This window comes from Marmota monax, unplaced genomic scaffold (assembly GCF_021218885.2).
Source record: "Marmota monax isolate L192 unplaced genomic scaffold, Marmota_monax_Labrador192_F-V1.1 WCK01_AAM20220418_F8-fsc00404, whole genome shotgun sequence".
Classification (NCBI taxonomy): domain Eukaryota; kingdom Metazoa; phylum Chordata; class Mammalia; order Rodentia; family Sciuridae; genus Marmota; species Marmota monax.
In genome coordinates, this window is record NW_026694380.1 from 493,125 (window position 1) to 505,958 (window position 12,834).

At 48.0% G+C, this 12,834-nt stretch overlaps 1 protein-coding gene across 5 annotated transcripts in view; it reads right to left on the reverse strand.

Annotated features, from left to right (window-relative positions):
• Positions 1-12,834, reverse strand: part of Tnxb (tenascin XB) — a 57,098-nt gene that overhangs the window by 10,525 nt on the left and 33,739 nt on the right. For all 5 annotated transcript variants that reach the window (XM_046467954.2, XM_046467952.2, XM_046467950.2 and 2 more), the window contains 8 exons: positions 12,228-12,551; positions 10,291-10,587; positions 8,123-8,455; positions 7,353-7,706; positions 4,529-4,861; positions 2,227-2,544; positions 1,503-1,811; positions 663-986 (listed from right to left, as the gene is read on the reverse strand). In XM_046467954.2, the coding sequence (XP_046323910.1) occupies positions 663-986; positions 1,503-1,811; positions 2,227-2,544; positions 4,529-4,861; positions 7,353-7,706; positions 8,123-8,455; positions 10,291-10,587; positions 12,228-12,551 (2,592 nt within the window). The remainder of the gene's footprint in view (positions 1-662; positions 987-1,502; positions 1,812-2,226; positions 2,545-4,528; positions 4,862-7,352; positions 7,707-8,122; positions 8,456-10,290; positions 10,588-12,227; positions 12,552-12,834) is intronic.

Sequence of the window (12,834 nt, forward strand, 5' to 3'; positions counted from 1 at the left end):
CCCAGTGATAAAGTTGAGCCCTCTTCCTGACAGCATCCAATTCGGAGCCAAACCTGCCTCCTAGTCTCCCACAAGTCACCTAACACCTAGCACAGATCCTAAACCATTTCTTTCCCAACACTCTTACAGAATTACTCACTATCCTGCTCCACAAGCAGCATAAATTCATTCATGCATCACAGGTGAATGAACTCCACAGTGCCTGGATAAGGGCATGAAATTCACTGTGGAATAAACAGTATACCCATAGACCAAAGGTCTGTCAGTATCCTACAATGGGATTACAGGTGCACAGAGAAGATGCTGTGCCCCTTTACCTTCCCTCTTTCTTCATGGCTTCCAGGAAACTCCACAGAGGTGGAGCCTCTCTGAGGAATCAGGGGTGCAAGCAAAATTCTTAGCAATGAATTGCAAGGGACAATCACATTGCTCTGTTGTGAGGAGGTTTACCAAGGCACCAGAGGCAACAAACCTTGATAGGAATGTAGAATATCAGTCTCCAGCCCCAACCTGATGAATACAAATCTGCAGATGCACAAGGCACTCAGATATGCACAAGCAGCATTGCTGCTGGGAACATTTTGTTTTTGTAAAGCTGGTGGAGAATCAAACAACTTCCAACACTGCTCTTCCCTGCCCTGCCCCACCCCACATTCACTCACCAGTGACACCCACGGTGGACATGGGACCCACACGGTGGCCCTGGTGGAGTCCATACAGGTGCATCTTGTACTTGCGTCCAGGCTCCAGGTCCCCCACAGTGGCCTCTCTCTCCTCTCCTCCAACTCGTACCACTTGGGGCTGCCCATCCCTGTCCTTGTACTGGATGGTGAAGGAGTCAAACTGGCCCTGGGGCACAGTCCAGGAGAGGCTCAGGGAGTCAGGGGAGGAGCCTGTCACTGTCAGCTCCCCCAGGAGTGGCTCCTCAGTGGACTCTGGGGCCTCTGTGCTGGGTTCTGTGGGCCTGGGGGTCTCCTCCACTGCAGCTGAGAAGGTGAAAGAGAGAGGGTGAGGCAGGTTCCCTGGGAAGTATGTTCAGGTCTTGGGGAGAAGAAGGGAGGGGCCACAGCCACCACTGGGAGTACTGAGGTCAATTTAGACAAGCCCAAGTTCATCCTTGGAGCTGGGAGGCCCTGTTCAGCTGACAAGCATGCCCAAGCTCAAAATCAGCTGGGTGGAACTGGGGAAAGCTCCCAGCACAGCAGAAATCCCTATGGCCTTTCTTTTTCCAGAAGGAGACAGAGGTCAACCCCAGGGAAGGCAAAAAGGGGTCCATGGCCTCAGACAAGAGCAGGCCTGTGGTTACTGACCAAGCCTCTGCCACTGTTCTCTGCTCAGTTCCCTGACTAGCTCTCCCTGCCCCCACACATCACACTTGTCTCAAGGATGGGGTGGGAGGATTAGAGGCCTAGGGGCCTGGGGACCTGGATCTTCAGCAGAGGAAATACTGGAGACTCCATTTCCCCAAGAACCAACCTAGAGGCCCCTTGACCTTCACTCACCAGTCATACCCAGAGTAGACACGGGTCCCACACGGCGGCCCTGGTGGAGGCCATACAGGTGCATCTTGTACTTGCGTCCAGGCTCCAGGTCCCCCACAGTGGCCTCTCTCTCCTCTCCTCCAACTCTTACCACCTGGGGACGCCCATCCCTGTCCTTGTACTGGATGGTGAAGGAGTCAAACTGGCCTTGGGGCACAGTCCAGGAGAGGCTCAGGGAGTCAGGGGAGGAGCCTGCTACTGTCAGCTCCCCCAGGAGTGGCTCCTCAGTGGGCTCTGGGGCCTCCGTGCTGGGTTCTGTGGGGCTGGGGGCTGAAGGGAAAAGAGAGAAAGGGTGAGGCAGGCTTCTTGGGAAGTTTCCTCAGGTCTTGGGGAGAAGAAGGGAGGAGCCACAGCCACCACTGGGGGTACTGATCGGTTTAGATAAGCCCAAGTTCATTCTTGGGGCTGGGAGGCCCTGCTCAGTTGACAAGCATGCCCAAGCTTAAGATCAGCTGGGTGGAACTGTAGGCAGCTCCCAGCACAGCACAAATTCCTATGGCCCTTCCCTTTCCAGAAGGAGACAGAGGTCAACTCCTGGGGAGGCAAAAAGAGGCCATAGCCTTAGCAAGAGCAGGCCTGTGGTTACTGACCAAGCCTCTGCCACTGTTCCCTGCTCAGCTGTTACCCAAGAGTTAGAGTCAACCTCCCACTGGGTCCCACCCTGGGGCTCCCAGCATCCACTCACTTGTCACCCCAATGACAGAGACGGGGCCTATGCGCTGGCCACTGTGGAAGCCATACAGGTGCATCTTGTACTTGTGGTCTGGCTCCAGCCCTGAGATGGTGACCTCATCCTCATGCCCTGGCACCCGCACCACCTTGGGCTGCCCGTCCCCATTCTTGTACTGGACCAGGAAGTGGTCAAACTGTCCTTCAGGGACTGTCCAGGAGAGGCTCAGGGAGTCAGGGGTAGCATCTGTCACAGTCAGCTCCCCTAGGCGTGGCCTGAGAGGAGGCTCGGGGGTTGTGGTGGGTGTTACTTGCGTGGTCATTGCTTCATCCTCTGCAGAGGGACACACACACACATACAGGGACAGTGAGATCTCTTCTGCCCTCTCAGTTCAGAAGCCAAAGCAGCATTTACAACAAATAAAGCACCAAGGAGCAGAATGATGCTGGCCATGGCACCACTGACATGTCCCCTTCCTGCTCCTTCCACATCCCCGTTCCTAGCCCTCACCCACCATCTACTAACTGCCACCATCTATCAACACCCACATAACTTCTCCTCCCTCCAGCACCTGCCTCTTGAGAAGGACCCACTTGGTCACTGTACCATGGGCCTCCCTCCACTGGGGTCTCCTGGCTACCTCCTCATCCACCTGGCTCAGGTCTTTGCTCCCAAAGAACCTCAGAACACTCCTCCCAAGCCAGAAACTGGAGAGTGCCCTGAACCTGTCCCTCTCCCAGCTGCCATCAGACTTAGAGAGTGTTCCTCCCAGCCTCTTTCCTAATTCCTCCTTGCTGCCTCACTCCCCTTCCTCCAGTTGCAGGGCTCTAGAGTGGCACTGTCTCCTGTCACCAGGATTACTACCTCCCTACTGGCTTCTCTACCTCAAAGCTCACACCAGGTCTTGGCTGTTCCTGGTATTTGGGGACATGCTGGCTTAGGAGTCCTTGCCTGGTCCTGGCCTGTCCTCCAGGCTTCCCTATCACAAAATCATCTCCTTGCTGTGCTTTCTTGTTTATGGCCTGCCTCCCCACTGCTCCCCATTACTCAGGAATTTGTCAGTCTGCCATTTTCAAGGTCTCATCCAACCCCCTCAGGGCCTGGATCCTGCCACCCACAGGTTTGGTGATCTATTGGAGACGTAAGTCTGATGATACCTGAACCTTGAAGTTTTGGGGTATACAGTGAAGGAGATGCCCTGGGTACCTGCCCCCTTTCCTCATGGCCCCCTGTCAACTTCACTAGAGACCCAAGAGAAATCTCCACAAGATTCCTCTGAAAGAAATCAGGGCTGCAAGCAGAATTCTTAGCAAAAATTCCAAGAGAAGATTTTGAGGAATTTGCTACTCAAGGGCTGACCCAGGGACCTACAATGTCAGCATCAGGAGCACTGCTGTAGTCTGGATCTTGAATGCTCCCCAATGGCCCGCATATCAAAGAATTGGTCCTCAGGGTGGTGACACTAGAAGGTAGAACCTTTAAGAGATGGTCCCTGGCTGTGGGGTGTCCTCATGTCATCGGGTGTGCCCTTGAAGGGGATACTGGTGCCCCAGCCATTCCTTTCTCTGTTTTGCTTCCTGGCCATCAGGTAAGAGGTTTTGCACTGCCATTCTCTCCCACCATGATCTGCTGACCCACCTCAGAACTAAAAACAATGGGCCAACTGAATGTAGACTAGAACATCCAAAACTGTGAGCCAAAATAATCTTTTCTCTTTGTAACTTGATTATCTCTGGTACTTGTTGTAGTAGCAAAAATCTAACAAGTATCTTTTTTTTTTTTCCTTTCTGGAAATGGGGATGGATCCCAGGGGTGCTCTACCTTTTCGATATCTCCTGGCATTTTTAAAAAATATGTTTTTGATGTTGATGGACCTTTATTTTATTCATATATTTAGATCCAGTGCTGAAAAATCGAACCCATAGCCTCACACATGCTAAGCAAGTGCTCTACCACTGAGCCACAAGTCCAGCTCCTCTCTCAGCCTTTTCTGTTTTTTATCTTGAGATAGGGTCTGGATAAGGTGCCCAAGCTGGACTGGAACTTGTGATCCTCCTGCCTCAGTCTCCAAAACAGAATGGCTGGGATTAGAGACATGCACTATAGCACTCAGTTCTAATACAAGGACTTTGATAGAAATGCAGAATATCAGGCTCCATCACCAACCTGATGAATACAAATCTGCCTTTCAACAAGATGAACAGGCTTTAACTAGCGGCATTCCTGCAGGAACATTTTGTTTTTGTGAAGCTGGTGGAGAATCAAACAACTTCCAGCACTGCTCTTCCCTGCCCTGCCCCATCCTACACTCACTCACCAGTCACACCCACAGTGGACATGGGGCCCACACGGTGGCCCTGGTGGAGCCCATACAGGTGCATCTTGTACTTGCGTCCAGGCTCCAAGTCCTCAACAGTGGCTTCTCTCTCTTCTCCTCCAACATGTACCACCTGGGGCCGCCCATCCCTGTCTTTGTACTGGATGGTGAAGGAGTCAAAATGGCCCTGGGTCACAATCCATGAGAGGCTCAGGGAGTCAGGGGAGGAGCCTGTCACTGTCAGCTCCCCCAGGAGTGGCTCCTCGGTGGGTTCTGGGGCTTCCATGCTGGGTTCTGTGGGGCTGGGAGTCTCCTCCACAACCTTCCGTGGGGCTAAAAGAAGAGACAGAAGCAAAGGTGACTTACTTCACTAGTGTCATTGATACATATGGAGAAGTACATCCAGGAGATATGCTTCTCAAGTCAAAGGCTCAGAGGCTTGGGTAGCCTTTGGTATTAGCCATTCAGTCATTCATAGTTGGAGGGAGCTGAGCCAGCCCCCACGCCTATCCTGTCCTGTTGGCAGTGGTGCATGGTTACAAATTTTCAGAAAACAAATGGGACATAGGTGTCAGGAGCCAAAATAGTGCTCATTTCCTTTGACCCAATAATCCCATCCTGGGCATCTGTCCTAAGAAAATTATTAAAAGCAGGAAAAAGTTATAGCATAGAAGAATTCATAATGGGATTATTCATGGCAGCAAAATGTGTCAGGAAACCAAACGACCTGGAAAAGATGATTAATTTTGTTACAGAGCTTTCACCACAAAGCATCAAATAACCATTAAAATGATGATTAATAAAGGTTGTGTAGCTGCCAGGTAAATGATTACAATGTAACTGTGTACAAAAAATTAAAAGCCAAAATTTAAATGAATATTCTTGACTGCAACTTCAAAACACATACTTGTATGCAAAATGCAGAAAGGGAATATGCGTTATACACATAGTTTTTGGTTTGTTTGGAGGGGGGCTCATGCATGCTAGGCAAATGCTCACACTGTTATTTACAGCAGTTATTGGGTCAAAGGTAGGATTATGAGTTTTTTCCTATTTTTCCATAATGCTGCTACAGTTCTTTTCACTATAAAAATGTAGATTTAGAAAGAAATTCTGCTTGAGTATGGTAACGCATGCCTATAACCCCAGCAACTAGGGAGGATGACGCAGGAGGATGGCAAATTGGAGGGTGACCTTAACAACTTAGGAAGACCCTGTCTCAGAATGAAAACTAAAAAGGTCTGGGGATGTAGCTCAGTGGTAAAGTACCCTGGATTCAAAAGAAAAAAAAATTAAAAGAGAAATTTTGTATTATAAAAAGTAATAATTGAGGGCTGAGGTTGTGGCTCAGTGGTAGAGCACTTGCCTTGAATGTGTGAGGCACTGGGTTCAATTCTCAGCACCACATAAATAAAACACAAAGGTCCATCAACAACTAAAATAAATAAATAAATAAAAATTTAAAGAAATAATAATTGAGAAGGGGGTGGGATTGAAGAGCAATGCAGATAGAACAGGAAGGCAGGGGACATGGACCCCTTACACTGCCCCCTCTTCCTAGGGAATGCTGTGATTTGCCAGGATAGGAGATAAGAAAATACACAACTGATGGTGCATGAGAATTAACAGCTTAGTGCAAATTTTTCTGATGTTCATTTTCCAATGACTCCTCTGTTCTCCTTGTCCTCCCATTCCACACACAGATGATTTGCTGAATACACGTATAAGAACAAGGCCTGTCCCCATGGGCAGGGAGCCTGAGGAAGAACAGTTCCTCCATCTAGATGATCACCAGGACATGACAGTACCTGTCCCAAACCACAGTCCTAGGGCAAAGAGGCAGCCACCTGCCCTCCACAAGATGACTCTCAGAGGGTGGGGCCTTCCAGATCTGGGAAACTCTTAAGAAATTATCTGAGGCAGCCATCAGAATCTGGCTGAGAATGACTTGGAAAAGGCAGCCTGATGCCCTGTGGGATTCCAATTCACCTTGTGATTTGTTCCTCACTTTCTTGTGGACTGAATTTAACTTTGTCATAATTAGAAATGAAGTAAGTTTCCAGAGTGACAGGGAAGAAGACAGACGGAATACAAAAAGAAGACATTGTAATTCTCTGCTTTTTTCTGATTATAAAAAAAAATGCCTAGAGAAAGAAAAAAGAAATGCCCTCATTTAAGAAAATTTGGACAATGCAGAAAAGAATAAAATAGAAAAATAAAACATGCTGGAACACTCCATTCTGTCTAACAAATCATATACCCGTGGGATGTATTTCTTCCCAGTCTTCTTGCCATGCCTGCTATTTTCAAATAGCTGTGATTAGCATCTTTACAAAAATTTGGGCCTCTGTGTTTTCAATGGAACATAATAAAGTCATTGTTTTATGTAAAACATTTTCAATGGCAGTATAATAGCTCATTTTAAAGCTATTCACTAAGTTATTCAGTCATCCCAATATGGCTTGATGTTGGGTTGTTTCTTTTGTGTGTGTGTGTGTGTGTGTGTGTAGTTATAATAAAGAATCCCATAATTACGATGGAAAGAAAAGAAAATTCTGGTAAATCCAGCTTGGCCTGTGCCTGACATATATCACTGTTGGAGGTGGCAAAGGTTGCCTGTCAGAGAGAGTCCACAACAAAGTGAAAATGGCTGAAAGTGAGCAAAAGTCAAACAAATAGGTATAGGCCATGGACAAGGATAATGGAGGAAGGACATGAGAGGGTGGCCAAGGCCCGGGCCCACAGGAGTTGTTGAAAAAATCCAACAGTCAAACAGATATCCACAGGGAAAGAAAGATAACCTCTCAGTCCCTTCCTCACTTACCGGTCATTCCCAAAGTAGACACGGGGCCCACACGGCGGCCCTGGTGGAGTCCATACAGGTGCATCTTGTACTTGCGTCCAGGCTCCAGGTCCCCCACAGTGGCCTCTCTCTCCTCTCCTCCAACACGCACCACCTGGGGCCGCCCATCCCTGCCCTTGTACTGGATGGTGAAAGAGTCAAAGTGGCCCTGGGGCACAGTCCAGGAGAGGCTCAGAGAGTCAGGGGAGGCCTCGCCTGTCACTGTTAGCTCCCCCAGGAGTGGCTCCTCAGTGGGCTCTGGGGCCTCCGTGCTGGGTTCTGTGGGCCTGGGGGTCTCCTCCACCTCTGTGGGGCTGGGGGTCTCCTCCACTGCAGCTGAGAAGGAGAAAGAGAGAGGGTGAGGCAGACTTCCTGGGAAGTGTCTCAGATCTTGGGGAGAAGAAGGGAGGAGCCACAGCCACCACTGGGGGTACTGAGGTCAGTTTAGATAAGCCCAAGTTCATCCTTGGGGCTGAGAGGCCCTGCTCAGCTGACAAGCATGCCCAAACTCAAGGGCAGCTGGATGGAACTGGGGGCAGCTCCCAGCACAGCACAAGTTCCTATGGCCCTTCCCTTTCCAGAAGGAGACAGGTCAACCCCAGGGGAGACACAAAGGGGGCCATAGCCTCAGCCAAGAGCAGGCCTGTGGTTACTGACCAAGCCTCTGCCACTGTTCCCTGCTCAGCTGTTACCCAAGAGTTAGAGTCAACCTCCCACTGGGTCCCACCCTGGGGCTCCCAGCATCCACTCACTTGTCACCCCAATGACAGAGACGGGGCCTGTGCGCTGGCCACTGTGGAAGCCATACAGGTGCATCTTGTACTTGTGGTCTGGCTCCAGCCCTGAGATGGTGACCTCGTCCTCATGCCCTGGCACTCGCACTACCTTGGGCTGCCCGTCCCCATTTTTGTACTGGACCAGGAAGTGGTCAAACTGTCCTTCAGGGATTGTCCAGGAGAGGCTCAGGGAGTCAGGGGTGGCCTCTGTCACGGTCAGCTCCCCCAGGCGTGGCTTGATAGAAGGCTCAGGGGTTGTGGTTGGTGGTTCTGTCAGAGTTGCGCTAAGTATTTCATCCTTTTCTGGGTCTGCATCATGAGAAAAAAAATCGGTGGACATATTTGGTAGGGTTCCTTCTAGCCAAGGGATTTTAGGATTTCTCTTAGAAGGGTTATACAGGTCCTCTGGTTTGAATATTCAGTTACCAGGGAGAAAGCACAGACTTGTGCAAAGTTGCAATGCAGTCCCTTAGGAGTTGCCAAATCCCATCTGTTTAGTGTGTTAGATACAACATTTTATGACAAAACCCAACATTACAGGAAAGTTATATTGGGAGCTACATCCTCTTGGGATTGGGACTCTTATTTTACAAGTACTTTCCTTTAATGTCCCTTCTGGTTTACAATATTTTCCCAAGCATTTTTAGAAGCCAATTTTGATTTCACAACTGAGGGTAAGGAGATGAGAGACTGAGGTCATTTTTGCAATCAGGTATTTTCTAGACCTTAACAGGGGTTCTGCTAACTTAGGACAAAGATTCCACTCCACTGAGACCAGCTCTTTGGGCCTCTGTGAAATCATGTGCTTTGTTTTTATTAACCTTTTCTGTTCTTATAGGGTTTCATCTGCCTTGAGAATTGAATCACAAAATTACCATGTTCATTTGTTCTGTTTGGGAAAGCATCTTATACCTCGGGGGTAGCAGCGACATAAGGCCTAATAAAAGCATCAGTGGCCATGTTACAGAGTGACTGGTGAAAGGAAAACGCCTTGTTAAGTTGCACACATGACTAATATTAAATAGTAAAACAATGTACAGGATTCATTGTTGGTTCAGCATAAGTGGTATCAATTTGGGGGCTTAGGAAACATCTATAATTTTTCCTACTGAAATCGATGATAATAGGTTTGTCCTAAGGAGTTTTTTAAAAAATATTTTTTAGTTGTTTAATTGTAGATGGACACATACCTTATCTTATTTTTGTTTATTTTCTTATGTGGTGCTGAAGATCAAACCCAGTGCCTCACATATGCTAGACAGCACTCTATCACTGAGCCACAACTCTAGCCTCTGTCCTAAGGAGTCTTTAAGAACGAATTACCTTCAAGGGGAAGTGGTTACCTTTCACACTGTGTGAGCCCAGTCATACCCCACCCACCCTTTAAGATGTGTGGCTATTCCTTCTTTGAAGAGGAGAGGGAAGCCCAGAGAGGCTGAGTGATTCTTTTGAGGTTGAATGGGCTGAGGTTAAGGTCAACCCAGGCTGTGCCTGAATCCGTTCTTTCCCTGGTATCTTGCCTCTTCAAGGACCCAAAATACCCCTGTGTAGAGGATAAGAGAGCTGAGGCAACATCAAAGGTTTGGAGTGAAGACAAGAGCGGAACCAATCCTAGAAGCTCAGGAGGCTCAGTCTCAGGGAGTAAAATAAAAACACCCAAGCAGAGCATGGTAAGACATACCTGAAATCCCAGCAACTCAGGAGGCTGAGGCCCTAAGCAACTTAGCAATACCCTTTCTCTAAGTAAAAAGATGAAATGGACTAGGGTTTTAGTCCATTAGTAAGGTTCCCTGAGGTTCATCTCTAGTATAAAAATAACAACAACAACCGGGTGTGGTGGCACACGCTTGAAATCCCAGTGACTCAGAAGGCTGAGGCAGTAGGATCACAAGTTCAAAACCAGTCTCAGCAACTTAGTAAGGCCCTCAGCAACTTACTGAGACCCTGTCTCTAAATAAAATTCAAGAAGGGATGGTGATGTGGATCAGTGGCTAAGTGCCCCTGGGTTCAATCCCACATACAAAAAAAAAAAAAAAAATACCCCAAATCAAACCAAAACAACAACAACAAAACAAAAATACTAACAGTAAAAGGAAAACTGGATCCAACCTGGGGCAGGGCCCAGTATCTTTCTATCCACTCACCAGTTGAACCGACAGCAGAGACAGGGCCCATGCGCTGGTTACCGTGGAAGCCATACAGGTGCATCTTGTATTTATGGTCTGGCTCTAGGCCTGAAATGGTTACACTATCTATGTGCCCTGGCACCCGCACAGCCTTGGGCTGCCCATCCCCATTCTTATACTGGAGCAGGAAGTGGTCAAATTGTCCCTCAGGGACTGTCCAGGAGAGGCTCAGGGTGTCGGAAGTGGCATCTGTCACGGTCAGCTCCTCCAAGCGTGGCTTCAGAGGAGGGGCATCAGAAGGCTCCTCTTCAGGGGCTAGAGATATAAACAGAATATTTCTTGTTGCTGGAAGGAGGTGTTGAAGTCCCAGCTTTCTTGGATCCAGGTCAGAAGGTGGACTAGCTCTGGCCTTAGAATCTATTTCTGATTATGATCACCAAAGTCTTTCTGTGGTCTCCTTACAGTCCACAAACATGCCAGGCAGCCTCCTACATCAGGGCCTTTGCATGAGTGTTCACTTCTCCTGAAGACTTTCTCCAGATGTATGAATGGCTCATGTCTATTCTTTCTTTAAATCTTTGCTCAAATATCACCTCCTATTGGAGGCCTTTCTTGACTATTCTAATCAAAATTCCAATTCTTTTGATTTCTTTTTTTTTAATATTTATTTTTTAGTTATAGGTGGACACAATATCTTTATTTTGTTTCTATGTGGTGCTGGGGATCGAACCCAGTGCCTCACGCGCATGGTAGGTGAGCGCTCTACCTCTGAGCCACAGCCCCAACCCAATTCTTTTGATTTCAATGATTTTCCTTATTTGGACCTGGCTCTAGCAATAAATTGCAAAACAACAGTTATGAGATCTGGATAACTGACCATAGTAAGAAATGATTGTTACGATTTTTAAAAGTATGGTAATTGCATTGTGGATATTTTTAAAAAATAGCCTATTTGTGTGTTTATTTCCTTTTGCTGTGCCAGGGATTGAACCCAGATCCTTGCACATGCTAGGCTACCACTCAACCACTGAGCTATAGCACCAGCCTATAAAAATAGCCTTTTTAAAAAGAAAGATATGTTTACATATTTATTAAAAATATAGTGTGTCCAAGATTAGTTTTAAAATACTGCAGTGAATAAACCTCAAAAACATCATGCTCAATGAAAGTCAAACTGTCCCTGGGACACAGTGAAAGAAGTCAGACCCCCCAAAACATGAATTATATAATTATATTTGTATAATTCTAGAAAAGGCAAATCTCCTGAGTCATATAGATAAGTGGGGAAGGAGGGATGGGGATAGGAACGCATCTGAAGTTAAAATTTCTTTTTGGGATGGTGAAAAAGTTTTGAAAATAGACAGTGGTGATGGTTGCAAACTAGGTAAATGTACCAAAATGGATAAGCTGCACCCTTAAAACAGGTGAATTTTATGGCACATAAATTTTATAGTGAAAAAAATCACTAATAAAGAACATTCTAGTAGGAGAGGGTGGGAAGGGGCGGGGCAAAAATTAACCAGACTGGCCAGGAGTTGACATTTAATTGAAGCAGGGTGACAAATATACCAGTGGTCATCATATTATTCTTTCTCATTGCATATATGATTGAAATTTTGCTTCATCATGATGTGTTAAAGGAATAAATTAATATTTCATGGAATTTGTCCCAATCATACAAAAAGAAATTTCTCTAGAATTTTCTCTGAGGGAAAGGAGAGAGCCACAAACTGGCTGTGAATCACTGTCTTAGAGGCCTCAGTCTCCAAGGCTCTCACCCAGATAGGTCTGACTAGCTCTCCCTGCCCCCAGATCACACCTGTCTTAAGGCACTACAGGATGGGGTGGGGGGATTAGAGGCCTAGGGGCTCTGGGGACCTGGGTCTTTAGCAGAGGATACACTGGAGACTCAACTTCCCTGAGATCAACCTAAAGACCCCTTGACCTTCACTTACCAGTCACACCCAGAGTAGACACGGGGCCCACACGGCGGCCCTGCTGGAGTCCATACAGGTGCATCTTGTACTTGCGTCCAGGCTCCAGGTCCCCCACAGTGGCCTCTCTCTCCTCTCCTCCAACACGCACCACCTGGGGCCGCCCATCCCTGTCCTTGTATTGGATGGTGAAGGAGTCAAACTGGCCCTGGGGCACAGTCCAGGAGAGGCTCAGAGAGTCAGGGGAGGAGCCTGTCACTGTCAGCTCCCCAAGGAGTGGCTCTTCAGTGGGCTCTGGGGCCTCTGTGCTGGGTTCTGTGGGGCTGGGGGTCTCCTCCACTGCAGCTGAGAAGGTGAAAGAGAGAGAGTGAGGCAGGTTCCCTGGGAAGTGTGCTCAGGTCTTGGGGAGAAGAAGGGAGGAGCCACAGCCACCACTAGGGGTACCGAGGTCAGTTTAGACAAGCCCAAGTTCATCCTTGGGGCTGAGAGGCCCTGCTCAGCTGACAAGCATGCCTAAACAAGCTCAAGGGCAGCTAGATGGAACTGGGAGCAGCTCCCAGCACAGCACAAGTTCCTATGGCCCTTCCCTTTCCAGAAGAAGACAGAGGTCAACCCCAGGGAAGGCATA